Below are 25,301 nucleotides of genomic sequence, written 5' to 3' on the forward strand. Positions count from 1 at the left end.
ACCCTGACCTATGACCTCTTACAAACGAAAATAGATCCAAAGCACATCCTACATATTATTCTTTACAATATACCTTTTATATGCGTGAGAGACTTTTTCGTTGCCGATGATGACAAATGAAACGACCCCATAACTCTTAGGTGTCCCTGGTCAGAGCCTATAAATGTGCGCATTGCAAATGGCCTCCAAAACGAAAAGCACTTCATTAAAGTAACACACGAGCAGCTGTTGTCTTTAGCATGTAAACTATTGATAATCTTAAAAACCTCATTGAAAAGTCTCGTCGCTCCCCGTGGGCATATGGCCCTTAATTGGCTGGATATAGCCATAGATTAATTATAATATTTTTTATCCCATTCGTATCAATAGAGCAGCCTAACAAAGTGTCTTTTGTTCTCCGATGCAGGACATTCTGCGGCTGGGTGAATGGGTCTTGGCTATGTCTACATGGATTTGCCATATGGCAACAAAAAGGAAAGAATGGAGTCGGCCAGCGCATTGTGTCGCCTATCAGAACAAGAGCGTCGGAGCTTAAATGTCTGAGCAAAGCTGACAAAGTCAGCCTGGCCATCAAAAGTCTCCAATTTATGAAAACATTGATGTCACATAGTCAATGTTATGGAGGAGGAAAATCATAATGCGGGGGTGGAATTGGTTTGTGGAGGGCCTGAGATAAGTCGAGGGCCGCGTGCGTAAAGCGACTCGGGCTCGCACTCATAATGCGCGCATTGGCCGTTCTTTCAATTAAGGGTAAACTTGCAAGTATGAGCCAGTGAATGGCTAGTTTGAATAGACAAGGACAATTACGCAGACTAGTAGTGCTTGTTCTTAGTCCGGCAGGTGGCCCCCACGCCCGGTGCACTGTGGTAGTGTGCGGTGTATCCACCACGGAGTAAATACTGTGTGTGTGTGTGTGTGTGTGTGTGTGTGTGTGTGTGTGTGTGTGTGTGTGTGTGTGTGTATGCGTGCGCGCGCGCGTGCGTGTCTGTGTGTGTGTGCGCGCGCGTGTATGTGTGAGTGCTTCTTTAGAGGACTTGATGAGTGCGTGTGAATGTGGGGGTGTCCGCGTGGACAATGCGGGGTTCCAAAGGCAGCTGCTGCAGTTCTTTAGAGGCGAAAGGGTCTTTAAATCCAAGCATATATTGCGCAGCTGCCGTTCTGCCCGTAGTAGCCGCGCGTCTCAATGCACCGTGCCATGAGATTGCAAAGAGATGTCCCCATACCACACACCTCCAAAGTCACACAGATAACCGACCTGGACCCATTAAAGCCACCCCTTTCCCCAACAAACTAAGGTAAACCCGGGCTCAGTCTTTGATGCCATTTTTGATGCAGAGACGGGTCTCCGGCAAGTACCTGTGTGTTGTAGGCCAGTATACGTTTTGTAGTTTGTCATCGGTTGATGACGGAGACCATAATGCGTACAGAGTAGGCTACACTTTCAATGAATATCGAATATCTGATGAATGAACGAAAGATTCAGAGGTGATTGAAATGGAAAATATTTTTATTTGAAATAAGCGTTTTGAAATAAAATTGCAATAAGTAAATGAGGGCAAGGACATGGGAACCGGCTCAGAAACACAAATGATCCTATTCCAGGTGTATAGGCTACTATAAGCTACATGATTGCAAAACACCACAACATGTAAATAAAATAAAAACGATGCCCATGGGCTAATCAAGAAGGCATTTAAAATATAAAGAAACATAAATAAATTATAAGTTAAAATAGTCTCAATAAAAATAAACATTTACAGAAAGACTTTGAAACAGAAATAAACATTTATAGGCTTTTGTCTCTATAAAGCTGTACACTTTTTGGCCAGTGTAGACAATTTTAAAGTAATTTAGGATTGCACAGATGTTAAAACATTTAACACTGTCAAGTGGGCTGCACGCAAAGCAACCAATGAATGCTACATTTGTACTGAAAATAAGTCACTCGGCGGATTCTCTCACTCTCCACACCGCTGTAATCCTGAGAATCCTGTGTTTGGGGCGGCGATGGGCCGTATAGGTCCTCCGGTCCGGGTGCAGCCGGGGCCGGCGGAACCGTGGAGCCCGGGCCGCTCTCTCCTTTCTCCGTGCTTAACCTCCGCCGCGTTCGCCCGTCGCAGAAGGAAAAACTTCTTCCAGAACCTCTCTATTTTGTGGTATATAGTGCAAAAGACCTGGACGAAAGAAGAAAAAAAGACACGATTATTAAAGGATCGTAGGCTACGCCGTGAAGAGGGGAAAGGGGGGAAAAAAGGCAGCCCTGGTCCCACCGTCTCCCCCCCCCGGAGAACGACTGAGTCAGCGCTCTGGTGAAATACGACACCGCTGCAGTCAGGGCAGCGGGCGTTACCCTTTACCCGAGTCTTTTCCCGCCACACAATGACGCACATTCCCCTCCCCCAAACCACTGTTACTTCACTACTATCACCCCCACCCCCTCCTCCAGCGACTACAACCCTACTATCAACCCCCCCCCCGGCTACTACCAGGCTATAGGCCTACTATAAATACCCCAGCCCAGCCACCCTTGTTTTGGTAACGCAGCCACGTCTTTATTAAATGTCAGGCACCGGTGTACATATAACTGTCACAAATGCTATAATAAACCCTGATTCTAACGTTCAATAAAAAAAAAAAAAAATGCGAATGTCTCAAATGTAAAATAACACCCCGTCACTAAATATCACCGCCATAGGTTGACACTAATTCAAACAATCCAAAAAATAATGTCATTAGATGATGAAGGTTTAAAAATGAGGCATACCTTCAGCGGATTCTTCTCCGTGGAGTTTGCTCCACTGGGATTTGAGTCTTGGGTGAGAGGCAGGCGCTCTCCGTCGATTTGGTCTCCGTGGGCCTCCTGCGTTTCACGAAGTAGTCTGGAAGGAAGGAGAATGAATTAGGTTTAGGATCACTGGCTGGGCATTCGTTAGGGCGAGAACCACACCGAATAGAAAGGACAAGAAGGGACACAATATCCGTTAGAAATAGCTGCAACCAATATGTACCTGTTATGTGTGAGTTGTTGTTGTCAGGGGTGGCCGTCCTCTTGCGTCGCAAGCAGGAGGAGGGCTGCCTGCTGCGGGTCTGGATCCCCGAGTTGAGCTTGCCCCTGCGGTTCTCCTGGTTCACCTCCGCCGGACAGGTAGTGGCGGCGGTGCTGATCTCGGACGCTGCCAGACGCTCCTCGCAGCTCGGCGGTACATCCATAGCGGGGCTCTCCTGGATATCTGACTCCTCCGAGGGGCTCATAACTCGGACGGGCGTCACGGCAACCCTGATCTTCCCTGTCTGCACGGAGTCCTGGTAGAAACCCGGGGTCGACTCCACGGGGCTCTCCACCCATTGGTAATTCCCAACCAGCGGGCTGTTCGCCTCGAAATTAAAGTTCCACCTCTGTTGGTCCCTTTCCGAAATTTCCCGCAGTTTGCTCTTCATCTCCCGGTTGAGCTCTTCGTGGTCTATCGGCCCGAAGAGGTTCCTGCAGGCGCCGGTCCGAGCGTGGAGGGGGAAGGTCCTCCGGGCCACTATCCTCTCCAGCGCAGCGGTCGACAGCTGAACGTTGGACATCTCGCGTCTCCGGGGGAAAAAAACACCCAAAACCGGGAATGAAGCAAAACAAAACAAGAGATGCTTGCCGTAGTGTAAGACCAGGATGGTGTGTTATGGGTGTGTGTGTATGACTGCGTGCTCGTGTTCCTCACTGTCACGCTCCACACTACTACGCAATCCGGTTTAAATGTACCTTTGCTGCGCAACACAGCGTATATAAGCTCCTAACAAATCTCAAGCCGTGGAACCCACCTCCACCAAGACGCTCATTGGTTTGTTTTCTGGCCCCGCCCCTTCACCCCCCTTCACACACACACATACCCCTCACCTCTTTTCTCCTTATCCTTTGGCTCCTGAGTTTGAGCCAAGTTGACTGATCACCGTCACGATTGCTGATGGGGGATGGGGGGTGGGCGGGGGGATTGGGGTGGCGGTCTCAAATCTTCTTCGCCGTGACACTCTTATCGCTGCCTGTCGACCCCCCCCCCCCCCCCCCCCCCACGCATGCACACACACACACACACACACACACACACACACACACACACACACACACACACACACACACACACACACACACACACACGCAAATCAAGCCAGTGATCCCGTTTTTCTTCAGTTTGATCATGTTCTGATCTCATTATCCTCGGAGCAGTAGCACATCGGCCCTCATAGGGCACACAGATAACAGTGGCCAACCGTTACATCCATTCATCATCTCGACATTATATACGATTTAGTTATCAGGCCTAATGCATTATTTTTTTAATGAAAGGGATGGGCAAAAATTGCATATAGGCTACTTTTAAAAGCTCTTGCCGTTAAAGCCATGAAGCGTAAATATAGTGCCCATTCGCTTTAAAATCACAATCATCTATTATTAAACAGAACCTATTGGTCGACAGGGATATCATGTTATTTCTGTCGGCAGTGAATTATTTATTCAGTAAGAGCCTAAATGTCTACTTCTCTCTGAGTTGACTTCTCAATACGATATGTCGTAGGCTATTCTTCGTTTGTGCAGCCCGTAGATGCAGTCTAATTATGCAATCACATAATACGGTGTAGTGGTTGCATTTTCTGTTCATTTTTTTTTACTCCAGTTAGGCTACCCTTCAGCGTTGTAGCATCGAGTAACCCCTGTGCGTAGCCTATTAATTGCACAGCTGAATGCACGCTACTTTAACCTACGTCAAGTCATTCGGCCGCGCAGCGTGAAGCGACCCCCTAACGAAGTTATACATAAAGCTTAGTTTGCTTTGTTTTGCGGGAACGAAACGGGTATAAAAAATAATTGTCATTACATGCAGTCCTATATATAATGGGCCGTTTGTTTGGGAACCATTTAGTAGGGCTAGTGTAGGTTTTTGTATGGTTCAAACGAGCAGGTAAAACAAATGACGATGTAAAAAAAAAAAAAACTGCCGGGAAGCCTAGTCGCGCTTGACACGAACGGAGTCAACGCAGACAGACAGGGTAGGCCGGCAACGCCCCTACAATCATTAAGAAGTGCAACAGCGCCTCGCAGTGGTAAAATACTATAAAGATCATGTAATTTACGCCGGCAAACTATTTTTGAATCGAATAGTTCTAGAAAGAGTCCCTCTAAACTGCGCCCTCTGGTGTCGCTTTATTCCAAGTATTGTGAGAGAAATGTATTCAGTTTTATTAAATCACGCATATTTGTTAATGCATGTACGAAGAATTTAGTAAGAAGTTGCCTGAAAAAGAGATCACCAGAGATTACTTACCGATCACCAACGTGCACGAGAGAGTTGTAAGGCATAATAGGCTCACATAATTTAAACATCTCTTTATAAAATGCGTAGCCTACACGACTGCGTACTAATCAAATGTTTTATACAGGCAGGCCCAGACCATCAGGACCTTTCACATCCACACAGGAAAAAAAACAACAATGTGTAGATATATGATTAATGATTATCATCATTTAGAACATAGTTGATTGGATTATCTCATCTCATCTTAGCCCCTTGCTGGTCCCTTTCGAGGAGGCGGCTGGAAACGATGCCCTTTTCGTTAATATTAGCTTTTTACTTAGATACTGCAATAACATCAAAAGTATGAAAATAAACCTCCATCAAAATGAAAATGAACTGAGATTATTCTGTAGGCTACACATTGATCATTCAATCAAAGTTATTATTATTAATACTAGTATTGTTATCATTGTTTTTATCAATCATTTTTTAAGCAATGTGAAGTTTGGTTAAAAATACCATTCCTTATCTATTTCCACATCATCTACTTCTTTATCATAATACTTTTCATCCGTGGTAAATCAATGTTTTAATTAAATAAGTGTGTGTGTGTGTGTGTGTGTGTGTGTGTGTGTGTGTGTGTGTGTGTGTGTGTGTGTGTGTGTGTGTGTGTGTGTGTGTGCGTGCGCGTGTGTGAGAGTGAAATTGCCTTCATTGGCTAAATTTCCTCTGTATGATCCAAGTCCAGCACTGCCTCCCTCTCTCAGGCACTAAATGTCACCATTAGCCCAACCCTTCCCCTATTCCTAATTTGTATTGTTTACCCTGGCAAAGTAATAAATAACATGAAAGGGGGGCAATAGCAGCGTCTGCTTATGAACCCCACCCTTATGTTGGCGCTATAAACCCACGTGCTCTGGCTTCTACCTGGGAAGGTACAGCCTTCTCCTTTGATACGCCCTCATGGCCAATAGAAGGCCTCCCTTATTAGGCCTCCGTTTCCTGATCGAGGGCCATCCTGCTTCCCTGATTAGGTGGTGGGGGGAGACCTATTTTTCTTTTAAAGATCTACTTGTCAAAACATTCATTTCTAATGATTAGGTTTAGTAGCAGAATTAGTAGGCCTAAGTATAGTACAGCTTAGTGGTTCACAAATAATACAGTGTAAATAACTCAATGGAAACATACATCTACAACATTTGTAGTGTGAGAGGTCTATTTTTGCATTGATTTAAATATCTTCTCGTCAAATGAAGCAAACAAAATCTTGTTTCAGCATCAGAAATAGGCCTACATCGGAAAACTCACAGTACAATTAAGTAACCAAAGATAAGGTCATTTTTACATTTAGAAAGCTTCTTCAAACAATAAAGAAACACAAGCATATACATGAATAAAGAAAAGTAACTATACCCATAAATAAATAACTGGAGGGCGCTTTTAATCCTCTCGTTCATTGGGCCATTGTTGTTACATTGGTGGATTGGGCACATAACCACAATAATCACTAGAGGGCACCGTTTCACAAATCCCAACATACAATTACGCAGTTTCTTGCATGGGAGTCTAGGTAACGTAGCAATCTATCTCAGACCGAAGGTTTAAGAATGAAATATGAGTGGAACGTTTTAGTAAAATATAAATGGTAGGCTATATCATCTCCATTATTGAAATAAACAACTCAAAGTGTTACTGTATTTGTTCGACCTACGGTCAGGACTCAGGACGTGTCACTGCACATTCAAAGTAAAAGCTCTCGAAACGCATGGTACCTTTATTTTGAAACGAGTGAAACCGGATGCATTATCGTCACTGTTGACACCGGCCAGACGCTATGCCCACGTGACGCACCGAGTGCGGCGGTTCAATCGGTTGTTCCTCCACTTGAAGCTAAAACTCCGCGAGCGGCACTGGAATAGTGTTTCAGCGCGAGCTCGACTCAAGCCCCACATAAGAGAGACGCGCGCTGTCACCCATGTAACGGCCCTTTGTTCACGTGAACCCGTCCGAGCCGTAGTATTAACGTTAATCTTATACACTGGTAAGTAACGTTCGCTGGCTAACTCAATAACACATGAATACCCACATGTCCTCCCCCCCCCCTCCTCCTCCTATGGCAATATGTTGCCTCGTCGTCGGGAACAAAGCGGTCTAAAGTGAGCTTAGCGGCGTTCATGTGGATGCGCCTGTGTGTCAGTTAACGGTTCTCTGTACAAGGTCAACGGGCAGAGAGAGTATATGCTACGAGGAGCTAGGCTACACGGTTACATAACCCGCCTCACGTTCACAGAAAGGTGGCTTTTTTCGCGCTAATTTCCCCCCCCCCAACACGTCTGACAGTTCGCAGCCCACATTTCAGAGCAATAGTTTCAGCTCTCTCTTTCAGACTAGACTGGTTCACTGGCGCGGTGTTTGCCAGGTGGTAGGGGCGTCGTTCGGACAAGTCGGTCCGGCCGGGCGTAGTGTGTGTGTCTGTCTGGGCATTTCAGAGCCCCGCTTGTGACCACCAATCCCGCATTTCTTTTTGATTTATTGCTCTTGTACACGTGTGATCTCCTCTGACAAACCCCCAGGATGCTGCCATTCACTCGGGGGTGGGGTTGACACGGATGACACACTGCTCAGGAACAGAGGCGAGGGGCACTGACTGAGCGGCGGTCACACGGCGTGTCACACCGACGCATGCGGTAGAGCCATGACCAAGAGCGAGGCGAAGAAGGGCGGCCTGGCTGGGCTGATGACCGCCGGCGGCAAGAGTCCCGCCACGCTGCTCGACGAGCAGATGAACCATGGCTCCTTCGACCCGGCCCTTTCTGGTCCAGAGCAGCAAGGCACGCCGACCAAAACCAGGGCGGTGAAGCAGACGTCCAGGGACCTCCTGTCTCGGCGAAATACGGAATGCGAAGTTTTCGATGATGGCACGAACACCTTTTTTTGGTAAGGTCACTGCAAACCTGTTCTATTTGTGTTGCGTTTGAGTGTTATGCGACCCATGTGTCTGGGTGTAATGTTGATGACAATGTCAAATGTGCTGGAGGCTGTGTGTGGTGGGGCTTGGGTTTTCAAGGTGAAGTGAAAGACAGGCGAGCTATTGTGTGCCCGTGTGTCAGTCGCTTGTCTTATGAGTCACACCGCGGATTCTGCTGGCTCTCTTGGTGAGTTGTACTGCTTACCTGGTTAAGACACAGCACTCAATTTAATAAAAAGCCCTGGAGTTTGGCGACTTGGAGATTAAGATGTCACTGAAACTAGCACCGGCCCCAAGTCCACAGTCCACGCAAGTCACAACAGTCCACACACCTATTTTAGCTTCATACATTAGCAAGCAGTAACCTACAACCAAAAGTTTGTGTTAAATTGCAGACTAAAATAGTGAAATGTAAATGGCCCAGCCAAAACAGTAGGAAGAAAAGACTGTTTCTGAAATTAGGAGTTTTTGGGGAAAACTATGTGGAAGGCACAGACTTGGATACACACATTCCTGCCAAACATCTACTTAAAATCTCTCAAGGTTTGGGTGTGTTTTCATTGGGTGAGTCAGCTTGTATGTTTGACTGATAATGTGTGACTTGTTTTTTGTAGTTCTTATTTGTGCAGCGTTATACATTATACATTTCTAACAATGAGTGTAACTATTTATATGAAGTTGAGCCATTATTCGAGTGGTTCATTTAGCATATTAATAATAGTTAACACCTTCCAAGGCGGTCAAGTGTTGACCTTGAACGTTTAACATCAGTACCCATCCTAGTAGTTGGTAAAAAAAAACATTCCTCTCTCAATCATGTATACTTTATACCGATTTTGTATTTCATATAAAGTATATGTCTCTCGCTCGCTCTCTTATATAGACAGATCAATCTATCACAGCCCAAACCACATGAAAAATAGATTTAATTGTATTTAACTTTGAAAACCAGATAAAAAGCTGTCAATAAAAAGTACAGTCTTGTCTTGTCTACAAGTCTTGTAAGCTCAGTGCTCAGTTTTTATAGGCCTGCTGAATTTAGTCCTGTTTTGAGAATTGGCATCTACTTTAAAGATGTCTCTGTACTTAGTTCTGACAACTAGCCCATCCTGCCTTCTTGTCATAACTAGTGTGAAACTCTTCCTCTTTGTTGTGACCTGATCACCACCGCTCACACTTTCACATCACCTTCAGTAGCCATGAATAGACCGTTGCGTTGACGTTGATTAGATTCGTCACTGGCTGTATGTGTTATTGTCCTTGTGAGGTAGGCCTTAGTCACACTTCTTGAGTCGTATGTGTGTGACCACCATAGATGTGTTGTGTAATTTTATGTGACATCTTGAGAGATGCAGATGGGGCCTCCTCCCACATGTCTGCTGTCAGGCATGGGGAAGGAGACGTGACCTTTTTTTGACACCTGAGCTAGTTATGCCTCTGCATAAGCAATATTGGCATGCTGAGGGTGGCTCCTTTGCCATGACAGGTAGTACTGGGCCAAGGCTGCCTTTGTCTTTGATCCCATTGGTCGTATTCTTGACCTGCCCTTGTGTATGCATGAGTATAAAGCATACAGTATTGCATATGCTATTCTTTTCTATCTTTATGTTAAATTATTGCATTTTTAAATTGATCATTATTTTTTGTTGCTTTTAGTTTTTCTTCCCTCCATAGCAAAGTAATAAAGTCGGGTCACTACAGGAATGTGCTAAGGGGACACATCTTGCCATGGCTAGCAACTCCCATTTTTACTAGCGCCCCTCCTTACTTGCATGTTTAAGTACTCTTCTACATTCCATATGTTCCTAGTTCTTTTCCTTCACCTTTTACCCTCTTACTTATCTTATGTTTTCCTCTGTTTTTGTGTCAGACATTTTTATAACAACCCCTCCTACTACTACTACACCTCCTTCTCCCTGGAACACGGTGTCGTTCATCCACTTTATCCCGATGACACATTTCAAGGCACAAGCCTCCGACGCCATTGTCAGATATAGGAGGTGAGATGAGTAGAGTAATTAATACAAAATTATATTGAATTACTGTAATATTAATTGTTTTATTTTTTTTTTATATTCCTGGGTTTTTGGTGGGTTATTTTAGTTGCAGTGCTATTATTGGCCTTGCTATGGTGCCTGGAAAGGAAAAGGTTAGCTATCTCTTAGGTCATCGCGGTTTCCTATCACTGGTTAATTAGTGAAACAATTAGGCTACACTAGTGCTAAGCCCAGCACATGTCAGGCTGCAGCAGAGTGCACTTTAACAGCCCCAAAGTGCACTCCTGCCTTTGTATTAACGCACCATGGATGCCTGCTCAAGGGCCTTGCATGCCTACAGAGCTTAAGCTTGTTTTGTTTTATGCTTTCTGTGCACTTCGTAAACTATTTCGATTCTGTCTCCCTGTGACTTCTGTCTCTGTCTCGCTCTCTCCTGTCTGTCCTGTCTCTCTGTCTGTCTCTGTTGCTGACTCTCACCCTGTTTCTCTCCCCCTCACTGTTTTCTCTCCCTCACTCCCTTTGTGCTCCTCATTCTTTTCGTACAGATACATTAACATATTTAGTAGTACACGTGCATATACATACACAAACATAAGCACACCTGCATATACATACATACACAAACATAAGCACACAAAAATATACCTTGACATAGGTAAACATGCAGGCGTATAAACACACAAAAAAGCATGCAACGGCAGCCCAAGAATTATTTTAGTTTGTAGTTACATTTTAATTTGATTTGATTTGTATTTTTGATGTGGGGATGATCAGATCTCTATTCCTATTGTGGTCTTTCTCTTAGTTAAATGTTTTTCCATCTAAAAAAAAATCCCTCAATCTGTCGGTCTCTCTGTAGGCGAGCTCACACAGTGACGGTGCTGTTCATCCTCACCTGTGTCCTGGTCTACGTCACTCTCCTGGAGGAGACTCCCCAAGACACCACCTTCAACACCAAAAGGTTGGCCAGACACTCGGCACATCCCTTAGGCCTGCAGTCGTCACAGGGATTTTTTTTTATACATTTTAATTAGTCACTGGTTTAGGATAACCAAGACTTCACAAATGCATTTTTTTCCCTCAATTCTTTTACTGTTGGATTATGTAATGTGAAAACTGCAGTACTGCAGACACTGTCACATAAAGGGTATCATGTTTAGGGTTTGATACTTGCAAACCGTTTGCTGTTAAGCATTTGAGGGGGGATGCCTTGAACCTAGTGGGCCCCATGTCACTCTAGCCATTTAGTAATAACTCAGTGACTAAAGTTAGCCATTAAGCTATAACCTGTTATCTAAAGTTAGCTATTGAGTCATAACCTGGTGTCCATAGTTGGCCCCAGCTAAACACCCAATTCTGTGTTGGCTTTTGTGCTTGTAGCTTTTAATATGCATGGCAATAATATTGATGTACTGGAGTAATAATTATGTATGCATGTCTTTCTGGGAGAGGTAGAATAGGAATAGCGCTGTAAGGCAGGCTTGTGGTTGTGGGTAGGTGCGCAGTTGACACATGCGTCCCTATGTTCCTATAGGGGATAGGGATTGTCAGCCTATTCCTAACAGGATTTGCTGTCTCCCATGCATACACATGAACACACACTCACGAACACACTTAATCACATAATCACTGCGAGTCCCACAGATGCATATAGACACTCTTAATCAAATAATCACTGACACATTATATTAACTTAAAGTCCCTCTCATACTAGGGTACAGGCATAGGCACGCATACATGATGTGTATTTTGTGGTACATGTCTCTAAAGCCCCTGGTATAAACCCTTGGAAACCCTGTTTGAGAGACTGATTGGTTCTCATTTCATCAGTTAGGAAGTCGTGTTTTCCTCTTCCTTTGTCCCCCTAAGCTGTTGTTAGTCGGCTGGGGATTTTGTAAGCGTAGTCATTATTTATTCACACGGCGGGTAAGTGTTTCCATGGGAAGTGAGCGGTTGTTTTTGTCAAAAGTCCTCTAGCCTTGTTTGGTCGAGGTCAAAGGGTCATTTCTTTTTCCAAATAGTCATTTAGCAAACACTTTAACCAAAGCCACTTAAGAGTGAGGCTGTGAACTAAGCATTCTTTCAGTTGACGTACATTGTACATGCACACAGTTTTTTAATGTTGATGTTTTTGTATTGTTGTTTTTCTAGAGGAATTGTGGCCAGCATCTTGGTTTTCCTCTGCTTTGGGGTGACCCAAGCCAAAGATGGCCCCTTTACAAGACCACATCCTGGTAAGACAAACATTATGCATTCAAACCAACAAACCCTTTTTAAGTGTACTTCCTATGTTTGAGTCCCACAAGACCACAAGTGAAGATACTTGACCTCTTCCACTCCTCAGCAGAGTAGCATAGCGATGAAATCAAACTCCATATTTGAATCAGCAGTTCGATTCTCATTAAGAAATGTTGCCAGGCTGTGGGGAAAGTTTACAAAGATGAACGCAGATAAAAATCCTCCACCTCTTGCGTTACTGACAACAACTTAAGAGCCCACTCTTCTTCAGGAGTAGTGCAGGTGTTCACTCCAAGTCTGTAATGGAGTATTGATTGCCAATCCTTTCTTCTTTTTCCTCTTCCTGTGGAAATGGGTTGTTGCTGAGGGACCACAGAGGATCAGTCATCATTCTGATCAATAGCCTTGCAAGGATATGATGGAGAGAAAATATACACTGACAGCTGTTTTCCTGGCATAGGGTTCACACAATGTCCCTTTCGGAGAGCATCTGAATCAATTCTAGAAGATCTATTTCCTTCTAAAGTACGTTGAATTTGGTATGATGGATATTATACATATTTAGTAAGGCAACAGCTTCTGTTGTGTCTTAAATGTAACATATTTCACTTAAAGTGGATAATTGGCACTGTAGCAAAATGTAGCTGTGAAATGTGGTGTTTTCTTAAGGATTTGATTTTACTCTGCAGAAGTCACAAACCAGTGTGTTAGCTGGGGGCGGGGGTTGATCTTTTGTGGGTGATTCATGCTTTTCCTCGGTTTCCGTTGGAATCTCATCCAAAATCTCTTTAGCTTGGACATGCATCATTGCTCAGGTACTCTTCAACTGTCATGGCTCTCAACATCTCCATGCTTGCTCCTCATTAAGCTGTTTTATCCCGTCCAAAGCATGACCTTGACTTTGTCAGAATAGTGTTGTACACCTAATACCAAACTCGGATTCTCTCTTCAAGAACCCTCACATCTACTTATACACTGAGGATTTTCCATGACCTAACTAGTTTAAGAAAGAGTGTGACTGTGACTCCTTCCCCTTGGAGAGCCGTTGTCAGGCAAAATGTTTTTGATGTCAAAGCTGTTTCCTGGCTCACCTTAATGGGGGCATTATATTGCTTGTACCACTGCATCCTTATATGTCGTCAGCACATGCACCTGTTTGACTGCGTGTTTGTATGTAATCATCACGTGTCTCTGTGACTGTATGACGGACATTCGTTTTAGTGTCTCTATACATCTGTGGAGAGTCTTGTTGCCTGACGTGTTGAGCAAGCTGAGGGTTTTTTGCCGAGCCAACCTTCTGTAGCAATAACTGGGTGTGCCACAGGTAAAACATGAGCTCATAATCAAACAAATGGAAAAAGCAATCTGAGAATCTGACCAGATTGTATTCTTGTTGAACTGGTTAGTTAGCCACGCGATCAGGATACATTGATGAGGAAACCTCGTCTCAATGGAAGTCAGTTTCGCCATACCCCTCACCTTTATATGAGGCTAACCCTTACCAGGGTTAATATAGGGTCCTTGGCAACAGTAGGCTGTTTTTTAAACAAGAAGATAGATTTTTGGTGCCACAGCAGAGTAAATGTTTATTTATTTAAGAGTAGCTCATACGGAAATGTGTGTGTGTGTGTGTGTGTGTGTGTGTGTGTGTGTGTGTGTGTGTGTGTGTGTGTGTGTGTGTGTGTGTGTGTGTGTGTGTGTGTGTGTGTGTGTGTGTGTGTGTGTGTGTGTGTGTGTGTGTGAGAGTAGCAATGTAAATACAAAAAACAATCCACAGTTCAGTCTACCTGTAGGCATCCTTGAGCGAGATGCTTAGCCCCTACCTGACCCCCTTGTCTAGCCCCTCGTTAAGCACATGTCGCTGAACAAAAAGTCCCTTTTGGATAATGGACTAAATATTTCCTGCTGCTTTGCTGAGACGGTGTTCCTTGAGCACTGCTTTCTAGGTTTCCACAGAGAGGAGTTTACCTCTGGGGACCAAAAGCTGCTGACCAACAGGTTTCTGGTTGTTATGGGAACCATAAGAATTCTCTAGAGCCATTTGGGATGGAAATGTTCCTGACTGTTTCGCTTACTTTTTGTTAGTGTGTGTGTGTATCTGGGATTACTATGGTGTCATTTTCCACCTCTTCAGAGGTTGACTATAGTCCTATGTTCAAAGAGTAATCCTTGTCTCTCGTCTGTCTGTGCCTACCTACCTCTGTCTATCTCTCCATTTGTGTCTCTCTCTTTCTGTTTCTCTCTCTTCCTCGGCTCGGTGTCTCTCACCCTATAAAGCTTACTGGCGCTTCTGGCTCTGTGTCACAGTGGTCTACGAGCTCTTTCTCATCTTCATCCTGTTTCAGGCAAGTAGTACACACACGTACACACACACACACACACACACACACACACACACACACACACACACACACACACACACACACACACACACACACACACACACACACACACACACACACACACTTCCATTATTCAAATAATTTGTAAAAAGCACAGATGAAGCAGTAAGCAGTAGTCCAATGTCATCCCCCCTCAGTGACACATGACCCTTGCTTTCGTCCTTGCTGTTGGAGTTGCTGCACCCAGTGACGGCTAGCTTAAAGGGCAACCGTCACGCTCAGAAAAACAGTTTGAAGGGCACATGCATATAGATACTCCTCCAGTTAAAGATAGTATGTAAATCTATGTAAATCCTGGTCCAATGACAATGGTCCTACTTTGCAATGTTTATTTATATTCTGCTGCGTTTGTGGAAAAAATACTTAATGTTGCTGACCATGATTTTCACACAACCCGTTTTTGAGGCAGAACTCTCGTGGCTGTTCCCCTTCTTTTGAAATTAATTGTGAAGACAATTCTTTATGAGTGCTTTCTCTCAATCTAAACTTTTTGGAGTGCAGAGGGGTGTTTGCTGAGAATCTGTACAGGACTAAGTACTTCTGGATTATCTCTTTGATGTTTAGATATGTCCACACTTAAATGAACCCCACCGGCTGAAAAACCGAGCAGTTCTTCCGTTGTCTTGTTGACCCGGACCCATTTCCTACAAATTTTCAGTTTTTTGGCAAGCCAAGAGCGGCCCTATGGGCAAAACCACCGGATGCTCTTTCTAGGGGATTTTTGAAAGGCGCGGACATACTATCTCTAAAGACCGTCATCCCCCCAAACCGCTCTTAACCACTCGTGTCCCCCCTCCACACACACACTTTCATCAAAGAAAAACGAATTTGGGTCAGCCTCTGTAATTTTCCATGCAGTTCTATTTCTGTCCTCACTGCCCCCTCCATATTTAGATGTTCTGAGATGCTCATATTTGCGTACATTTCCAACAAAACTCAGAATGACCTCCAAAGCATCGGGTTCATTTCACACATAACTAGAGTCATGTGCGTAGCTTGGTGTAATTTATATATATTAAACTTCATAATGAAATTGAATTTGTACATGTATTTCTTTGTTCTGAAGTGTTTCTCATCCATCTGCTACTCAGACGGTGCATGATGGACGGCAGTTCATGAAGTTTATCGACCCCAAGCTGGGGGTGCCCCTCCCGGAGCGGGACTATGGCGGCAACTGTCTGGTTTACGACCCGGGCAACAAAACGGACCCGTTCCACAACCTCTGGGTAAGCCACATCACCTCCAGCTGCTGGTGGGTAGACCACGGCCCTTGTCCTCTGGCGGATGAGACATGCCCCCTGTTCTCTGGTCGAGACACGCCCCAAAGTCTGCCACATGGTAGACTTTGGATTTTCACCATGACGATGCTGACCCACATCTGCTAGATAATGATGTCAGCCATGTCTTTCCCTAGCCTGTGAAATAAGGAGAGCAGGGCAGTGTTGTTTAGGGGTGTTTGGCCTGTTTTTCAGTCCGCCATACTAAATATAGTCCACTAAAAACTGCAACACATTTATTATGTAATGTGTAACCAGAAACTGAAACGGACGGCTTCATCAGCCAAGCATGCTTTGTATAGGCTAGGATTTTACGTTTTAGTTTATATAAAAGCAATATGAAAATAATTGATTGGTTGTAACAATGTTTTGACAACGGAACGTTATTTGTCTCCTCAGGACAAGATGGACGGCTTTGTTCCCGCTCACTTCCTGGGCTGGTACATCAAGGTATGTTTCATCCTCTCATTGACACTCATTCATTCACACGGCAAGCCGGCCCGGTTGGTAACAAAGTGCTGGCGTAGCTCAGCTCCCTGGCCTCCATAACATAGCAGAACATTCCCCACTGTTAAACACGCATACAACCAGGATTAAACACCCTGCCAAGTTCTCCAGTTGCGCTATTGTTTCCCGATAGTATATTTACTCTTAGAATAGCAGTAACCAAGTTTTAAAAAATGTGTAATTATGCCAGACAAATTATGCCACCTTAAGAACTTAAGGTGTTAATCAATCCAATAACTGATTGTTATTGGATTGTTATTGGATGAGTGAATTTGAGTGTTGTGATAGGATGTGTTTGTGCTATGTGTTTGTGCTTTATTCAAAATGAGTCATAGTAACAGCAGAGGATCTGTTACATGTTCTCATATATCTGTACTGTATATGTTCCCCTTCCAGCTTGATCTCATTCCTTAATATCTGCTTTCTCTTTCTCTCTCTCTACCTACAGACGTTGATGATCCGTGATTGGTGGATGTGTATGATCATCAGTGTGATGTTTGAGTTCCTGGAGTACAGCCTGGAGCACCAGCTGCCCAACTTCTCAGAGTGCTGGTGGGACCATGTAGGTCACTCGACTCATCCTGTTGTTATTATTATTACTTTGTTCTCATATTTATTTGGTATGTTTGTTCTAGATTCCAGAATCCCACTACTGGGGATGAATAATTCACCCATCTTTAAATATGAATCATGACTTTGTAAATCATTTTCCCTATATATTAAGTCATTTTGCAGATGCTTTAATCCTAGGTCACTTACATGTGAGGCTGACAATAATCAATGCATGCCATTTAAAATTGGAATAACTCTCAAAGCTTCAACATCTAATACCAGCAACATACGCAGTGGCCAAAAAGGGGAATTAGTAGTTAACCGGCATAAAGTAAAAATAAAATAATCAGTTTCATCCCTGATAGTTAGAGCAGATACCATTGGGAGAATACATTTCCGACAAACACTAACAGACTACAATGTCAGATACTTGGCCCTGATCCAAGGCCTGCAGAAACAGAACTTCTTCATTCAAATCCTATCCAATAAAGTCAATCCTTGGTAGGCTGTGTCGATATTTCTGCAGAAACTGTACGGAATGCAGCACGGCCTGGAGCGGCCTACTTTGTTAACAACACGCAGGTCATTGAACGTACAGTCTGTCAAGCTCGGGGTCGTAACCACTTTAGAATGTTGACTGGATGTATTAATAACTAGCAACAAGCAGAAGGCCAAACTAAGCATATTTTCTGCTCACTAAAGTGAAACTCACTCCGTCTGGTGTTCCTTTATAGATTATTGAAGCATAAGATGTACTTAATCCTGGACATGAAATATGGATGTCACTGCAGTAATAGGAATTAAATGGAGTTTCTTATGCAAGTCACTTAAATATAAATATAATGTAAATATAAACAAACGTGTATTTGTACACAAAATGAGTAATACAAATGTAAATGCAGAATGCAAATTCTAATTATAACTATAAAAATAGATCAGTATTTAAAATACAATGTGCAAAAATAGACCCATAAATATTAACACACAGTAGTGGCACACAAAAAAAAGAGTTGCAGCCTGTGGGGAAAATTACTTCATCAGCAACTGAGTAAGCAGACACTGCATTTAATGAAGGCATGGTGGTGATAGTGCTCCCCTCTCCCTCCAGTGGATCATGGACGTCTTGTTGTGCAACAGTCTGGGCATCTACTGTGGGATGAAGACCCTTGGCTGGCTGTCCATGAAGCCCTACCAGTGGCAGGGGCTCTGGAGCATTCCCACCTACAAGTAAGCAGAGTCGATGTGATGTTACTTGTTCTCACTTTTGTTGTTTTCTAGTTTCTCCTTTGACTCATGTCCCCCTTGTTCTGTTTTTATTGATGGTTATATTTATGCAATTTATTTAATTGTTATTTTTATTTTGTCTGTTTAGATCTTTTAGTTATGTAATTAGTTATATCTGGATCTATAGATCTAGATCGAGATATATCTATAGATAAAGGCTATTTATATATATATCTATCTATTTATTTATTTAATTGTTTTGCCATAGAAAATGGTGGCCGTTGTAGGGTGGTGTGTAGCTATAACCCTGTTCTCTGTCTAAAGGGGGAAGATCAAGCGCATAGCCTTCCAGTTCACACCTTACAGCTGGGTGAACTTTGAGTGGAAGCCTGCCTCCAACCTGCGGCGCTGGCTGGCCGTGCTGGGCATCATCTTCATGGTACGACCGCCTCTTTCGGTCAGATCAAACATGGATGCAACCAAGGGTTTATCCACTGTTCCTGTGTTCACTGTGTTGCTTTGGTTGAAAGAGTCTGATGCATTTTAAACAGTAAAATGGTTTAAAGTTATCTGAGTAAATTATGTCAGTTTGGTGATTTGGCCATTCAGTTGGTGCCTCAGTTCAGATTAACGTTGATTTTCTTTTATCTGTTTTGACATGAGGACATGACCTCCCCAATTTAAATTCAAAAGAGTCACTTTTTTTCATAGTCTAATGTGAATATATCCTTAAAGAGTGTAAAAACGTCATACTATGGCGGTACTAACTGAAGATACAGCTAACTGAACTTTAGATTATGTAACATGAAATGATGAATTGACGATGAATAAGAGATCCAATACAGTCTTCCGCCGTTCATTCTATTGAGGAATACTATGATTCATGGCTATAATGATATGCTGTTCACGCTCCTGTCCTCTCGATCAGCAGAGCCGTTTAGCACGGCAGCTTGTAAACATGAGCTGCGTCAAGTCAAATCAGGAACACAGAGGAGTCATTAGCAGCCTAAGAGTTAGAAAACAACTTTGACCCTAAACAAACAAAATTATATAAGAGTGTGCGTGTTCTTGTCTGGGTCCTCAGTTCCTGCTGGCGGAGCTCAACACCTTCTACCTGAAGTTTGTTCTGTGGATGCCCCCGGAACACTACCTGGTGCTGCTGAGACTCGTCTTCTTCGTCAACGTGGGGGGCGTGGCCATGCGGGAGATCTATGACTTCATGGACGACCCGTAAGTCCCCTGTTGACCGTATCTGGGGGAGGGGGTGGGGGGGAGAGATTGTATTGAGAAGGATTCAATGATTGTCTTTTAATGTCTGCCTAATTATTTTCTGATAAAAAATGACAAATAGAAATCTGTCAGCTCTAACCCATCCAATACTAATGGGTGGGTTTCTAAAAAGGGATATAACCTTTCCTTTGCTTTGTTAACGGCTCTTTGTTTAAGAAAATCCATTTCTTGACACTCAAGAAAGTCAAATTATTGGCTTAGTCCAACTATGATTGTATTATTAAGATGCATGTATACACCTTAGTCGAGCTAAAATCGAATCGAATTGGGTTACTCATAGTCGAATTAAGACCCCTAGATAATGCGATTCATAGTCGAGTTAAGCGTGCATGTATGGAGTCGAATTGGATTATGCGTTGAATTGCGTTCTATGCATTGAATTGCGATCTTTTCCCGGGGCTGTGAGCCGGAAGTAGAAGGAGACGATAGGCGTGTTGTTGTCACCGTCGGAAAATGAGAAACTGCGATTTATTTTAAAAAGTGGCGCAGAAGATGGGGGAAGCCGGTGAATGTAGTTACCCCCTATAAGAATTGTGTCCCGGCCACGGGAGGGCGCATGGCATGCATTCATTAAAGATGGAAGCACACAGACACTACGCTTCGATTTCACCCAAGGCTGAATTAAAAGTACATCTTTTTCTAAATGTGGGTCATCAACGAGGTTGTAAAGTAGTAACTTCGGGCACATCTGTAAAAATAAATGTTTTTTTCTCCCGACGTGTTTATGATCTTTATTCATTCATTGCGCTGCGGCGGGGAATGGCGTATACGGTCGGGCGGCGGAGGAGCTGCTCCGGCAGGAGAAAGATGTTTTCAGTAGACAGCTGTCAACTCACTTCGGATAGGCGATTTATTTAAAAAGCTGGCGCAGAAGATGGATGAAGCCGGTTTCTAAATGTTGCTCATCAACAAGGTTGTAGTAAGTAAGTAGTAACTACGTTCTTTATTCATTCATTGGGGCGCGGCCGAACTGACGGGGGTATTCTCTAATATTATGAATCTTACCGACTGCGTCGGGTTCTCCGACTCTCGGGTACTTCTACAACAAGTAAAGACTCGAAGTGGGGTTTATCTCGCCCATGGTGAGAAGGAATTAGGGGAAAGGAACTTTGGCTTTGACTCTCTGAAGTCCAGATTGAAACGTGACATGAGAAAGCGATGTTTTCAATAGACAGCTGTCAGTTCACTTCGGGACCATATAATTTCTCCGACGCTCCATTGTTCCGACCTCATATGCGGACTCCTCTGCCGGCAGAGCCAGTTCCTCCAGCTGGAGTCGGCATACGGCCAAAAGGTCGGAACAATGGAGCGTCGGAGAAATGATATGGACCCGAAGTAAACTGACAGCTGTCTACTGAAAACATCTTTCTTGAATGCAGGCGCCTGAGTTTGTTGTTGCTGGTGACATAAAGAGGTCAACCGGTGGCTCTATTACCACTAGTTGAAATGGGTACAGCACCACCTATCGTACCGGGGAATGACATGTTTCGGCCAATGAATCGATTTACTCACCACCATGTATACTCAGACAATTGCAGTTGTCCAATTGCGGAGCATAGTCGAACTATGGCTTTAATCGGATTAAGCTGTGCATGTAAACATACTGACTGTTAACTGTGGAGAGAAGAAAATGTATTTTGAAAGCTTTTTTCAAGCCTTTCAATAGGTTTCCACTGGTGCCACTCCACATCATCACATGGACGTTCTCCATAAGATGATATGAGAAATTGGGATATCAATGAACTCTTTCTCTGGGTTGGGGTTCATCTTGAAGGGATCCCTCTGTCCACCAGTGTGTTGCATGCTTACTGTTTTTGGACTGAAGTCCGGATCATGTGGACTCAATTTGTGTGATGCACTGTGTCTTTTTAGTTCAACCGATCAGGATTTGCTCCTCCAATAGGGTCACGAGGAATGAGGCTATCCATGATTGAATGGTCTCCGTGGCAACTGTGGGGCTAACCAGGGTTACTAATATGTATTGTTTGTGTTTTGTGTCTGTGCAACCTACTTGCCGAACTATTGCACATAGTTGTTTACTGCAGTGCTGGCATGATTCATCAATGGGTCAACCGACCATGCTTCTAATAATCAGTAGATTATCTGAAGTTCTAAGAACAACAAACATTTGCCGATTGCAAATGCTGATGGTGGATTTGGCTTTCCTCTGTCAGATCACTCTCAAATTACCTCACATTTTTGATCTCTATTGAGGGATTATTAAGCTGAAAGGTTCTGCGTCTGATTCCCCAGAGGATCTACAGTAAACATGAAGTAGGCCTCTTTCAGCTAGTATCTGTTGTTATTCCATCCTAACCCAGTGTGACCTTTCGACCCCCAACAGGAAGTTCCACAAGAAGCTGGGCCAGCAGGCATGGCTAGTGGCAGCCATCACGGTGACAGAGTTCCTCATCGTGGTCAAGTACGACCCCAACACCATCATGCTGCCCATCCCTTTCTTCGTCACACAGTGCTGGTTCCTGGGTATCTTCCTCATCCTCTCCTGGACCCTGTGGCGCTTCTTCATCCGGTGAGTCTGAATGTGATGTATGGAAACACAAAACGTATGGAAACACACAATATATGGAACAGGAAATGTGTCAAAAACAAAGTGTATTGACCGCAAAATACATTGAATACAAAACATATTGTATGTAAAACATATAAATTATTCTATTATTAATAATTGAAACAGAAAATGAGTTACACACAGCATTTGGAAACTGGAACTGGAAATGTGGAAAAGTATAAACAAAAAATATATTTTAACATTAGACCAGAAGAGATTGGGATATTAAATGTGAGATGAATCATCGGATTAGCCCGCTAGTTGGTACAGTGCCCACTGGGCACTGTACCACTGTGAGTTTGAAATGTGTTGTAGCTACCTCTGACTGAAATGTAAGATCATATGTCTATGGTGTAACCGTAGACATATGAACACTCCACACAGATGGCAATTAAATGGTTGTAGTAAGAAGAATACAGCGTCAATGTTCTCTCGTGGTACCACCCTTCGTCCACTCAATCACTCACACACAGCCATTCCCGCGCACACACATACGCTACTCTCGTAACACTTATTATTGACAACAGTTAGCTGAACATTATAGGGTCCCGGCCTTCCACTCCCTGTTTTCTCAGTTAAACACAGATATCAACTACATTTGTCCCAGTGTTTGTTAGATGTGAAATGAAGCAAAAGAAGACGCTCTCTTCCTCCGGTAACGCAGTCGTTCATGACGCCTTTCTTATTCGTTGTTTTATTTGTCTGTAACTCATGCTCCAATCTTTCATCGATTGATGCAGATGTTGTGGATGCAACGGAATATATGATGAGATTATCTATTTAAGATTATCTCAATGAGTTCTGCCCATTCTGCCTCCGTTGCCGTCTGCGGTCAGACCAAAACACACCAGAGTGACAGGGGCCGTCCTCTGAACCTCGACTCTACATCATATCCCGCCCCTTGCACGCCAGCCCCACTAAACCCCCCGTTGATTCTACTGATGTCTGCGCGGTTATCGGTATCGGCCTTTAGGAGCTGAAAGTTATCAGTATCGGTTTCAAAAAAAAGTTTTTTGAATTGTGTTACTTTTTATAATTGTGTTACTGCCAAAAAAATTGTTTTATAAATTTTTGTCCCTGCTCATATCTGAATATTTTCAAATGCAATTCACAATATCTCTATTGTAGCATCACATGTTGACCTATAATAGCCCTAACCATGGGAGATACTTTCCTGTGTGGTTTTGGTGTCTGTCACAATGGTCTCAGTGAGTTTATGTTGTATAAAGGTTAACGTGCACCGTAGGTGCGTTTTAATTACACATGCCATTGACATTGTCACGGTGAACTTCTTGGCAAATACATCAGTTCAAGAGCTCAAATTCCTCACATTTCTGACCACATCCAGTTTTATTTTCCTGATTTCTAAAGATGTTGCAATAGTTTGGTTTTATTTTTCACATTCCAACGTGGCTTCTGTGTAGTACTGCCCCCTCCTGGCCAAAAGCAGGTATTCCTCTATCGTCTGCAACATTTCAAGTGTATTTATATTTTGTATGTGTTCTTCCCCTGACTCCCTGCCCAGCCCACATCCCCCTGGCTCCTTCCCCTACTTGTTTTATAGCTGTAGTGCTCATGAGCAGCGAGGTAGGTTCCTGGTCTGTCCTCTCCGACCAGCTGCAGTTGCCCTCCTTTTAGTTCTTGCGTGATCTCTATCTGTTTTTTTCCCCCAACTCCCATTTGTGGCAGGAAAAAAAAGTTATTTCTATCTGCATGATTCCCAGAGCATCACCGACCAGTAGGGATGCGTGGTCAATCAGTTCATATGAAAATGCTGACAGTATGCAGTTTGTGTATGAAAAAGTGTGTTTCTACCGTTTTCAGTGTGCTTCTGACAACTCTTGAGTTCCGCTTTTGTGCACTCTCCTGGTATACAAACGGACAAAGTTGTGTGTGTGTGTGTGTGTGTGTGTGTGTGTGTTCATGTCTGCGCTGTGGGTCACGGGTCACGTTGATGATAGCCGTCCTGTCTCTGTCCACTCCACAGTGACATCACACTGCGCTACAAGGAGACGCGGCGGCGCCAACAGGAGCGTCCGGTGGGCAACGGCAGCGCCACCGGCCCCTCTGGCCGCAGCCGGCTGAACGGCAGCTGGGACTCCGTGCGCCAAAGGAGGTCCTAGCGGCCCTCCGCTCCTCAGCTCAGTCACACGCACAGGAGGGAAGGGTTGTTTGCACAGGAGGGATCTTCACTCTGGTTCAGAGCGTCACGCTGGGTCAATTCAGAGTGGTGGTGGTGGTGGTGGTAGAAGCAATACTAAGTAGTGGTGGTGTTAGTGGATCCCCGGCCTCGGGTGAGTGTGTGGGCGGGGGGGGGAGATCCAGGAGAAAATGAGTGACACTATGGGGCTGGGTGGGTGGGGGAGGCGAGACTAGGCTGCGAAAGGTGCAAAGGTGCGCTTGTGGGGGAACAGTGGTTGTTGTGCCTGAACCTGAAATTTCGAGGAGTCATTCCAAGGCTGGCTTGTTTGCTGTTGGCACTGAAATGTCGTTGGAAAGCAGGGGGGTTGGGGGGGGGGGGTATGGTTTTCGTCATGCTACAGGGATTTACCTCATTGTATTTTCTTTTGTAAGTAGGGAACCATGCAGACTTGTACACAGGAGGAAATGATTTTATATTTTGTAATTATTATGTTGATTTGGATTCTTGGTGATTGAAAGTCAGGGGCCACTGGGGTTATGGTGGTTGTTGTTATTATAAGGATTATTGTTCTTGGAAGGGTGAACATAAGCAGATGGGACAATTGGTTACCAGGAAAAAGACTGGACGTATCTTCGGATGTCTGTCCCCACCTCCTCTCTGTCTCTCTGTCTTTCTCGCTCTTTCTCTTTTGCTTTACCAATATGGAGGACCCATTGGCTCTGTTTTTCTGACAGACCATATAGAGAAGTTAGACCCCAGTCTTGCCATTAAGGATTTCAGATTTTTCTGATTCATTGCTCCTATGCAATCTCCAATATTTGCCAGGTCGTTGATTTCCTAGGAGGCACAATGTGGATCAGG

The 25,301-nt window shown here is 44.0% G+C and overlaps 2 protein-coding genes across 3 annotated transcripts; one reads left to right on the forward strand and one right to left on the reverse strand.

Annotated features, from left to right (window-relative positions):
• Positions 1-1,489: 1,489 nt before the first annotated feature.
• On the reverse strand, positions 1,490-3,737 carry cdkn1cb (cyclin dependent kinase inhibitor 1Cb). The gene is made up of 3 exons (XM_084477100.1): positions 3,009-3,737; positions 2,765-2,879; positions 1,490-2,174 (listed from the first exon to the last, which is right to left on the reverse strand). Exons 1-2 carry the CDS (start codon positions 3,568-3,570, stop codon positions 2,767-2,769), a joined length of 675 nt encoding a protein of 224 aa, XP_084333226.1. The 5' UTR covers positions 3,571-3,737; the 3' UTR covers positions 1,490-2,174; positions 2,765-2,766.
• Positions 3,738-7,136: 3,399 nt separating this feature from the next.
• On the forward strand, positions 7,137-24,617 carry ptdss2 (phosphatidylserine synthase 2). Of its 2 annotated transcripts, none has more exons than XM_084476930.1 (13): positions 7,137-7,314; positions 7,847-8,210; positions 11,098-11,199; positions 12,390-12,472; positions 14,754-14,821; positions 15,970-16,104; positions 16,555-16,605; positions 17,111-17,224; positions 18,323-18,441; positions 18,763-18,877; positions 19,523-19,668; positions 22,073-22,258; positions 24,285-24,617. In XM_084476930.1, exons 2-13 carry the CDS (start codon positions 7,969-7,971, stop codon positions 24,418-24,420), a joined length of 1,497 nt encoding a protein of 498 aa, XP_084333056.1. In that variant the 5' UTR covers positions 7,137-7,314; positions 7,847-7,968; the 3' UTR covers positions 24,421-24,617. The 2 variants fall into 2 exon arrangements, with proteins under 2 accessions (XP_084333056.1, XP_084333057.1); XM_084476931.1 differs by lacking the exon at positions 7,137-7,314 and adding an exon at positions 10,112-10,241 and having other exon boundaries at positions 8,038-8,210.
• The last annotated feature ends 684 nt before the right edge of the window (positions 24,618-25,301 follow it).

Source organism: Micromesistius poutassou (assembly GCF_964030765.1).
Source record: "Micromesistius poutassou genome assembly, chromosome: 13".
Classification (NCBI taxonomy): Eukaryota; Metazoa; Chordata; class Actinopteri; order Gadiformes; family Gadidae; genus Micromesistius; species Micromesistius poutassou.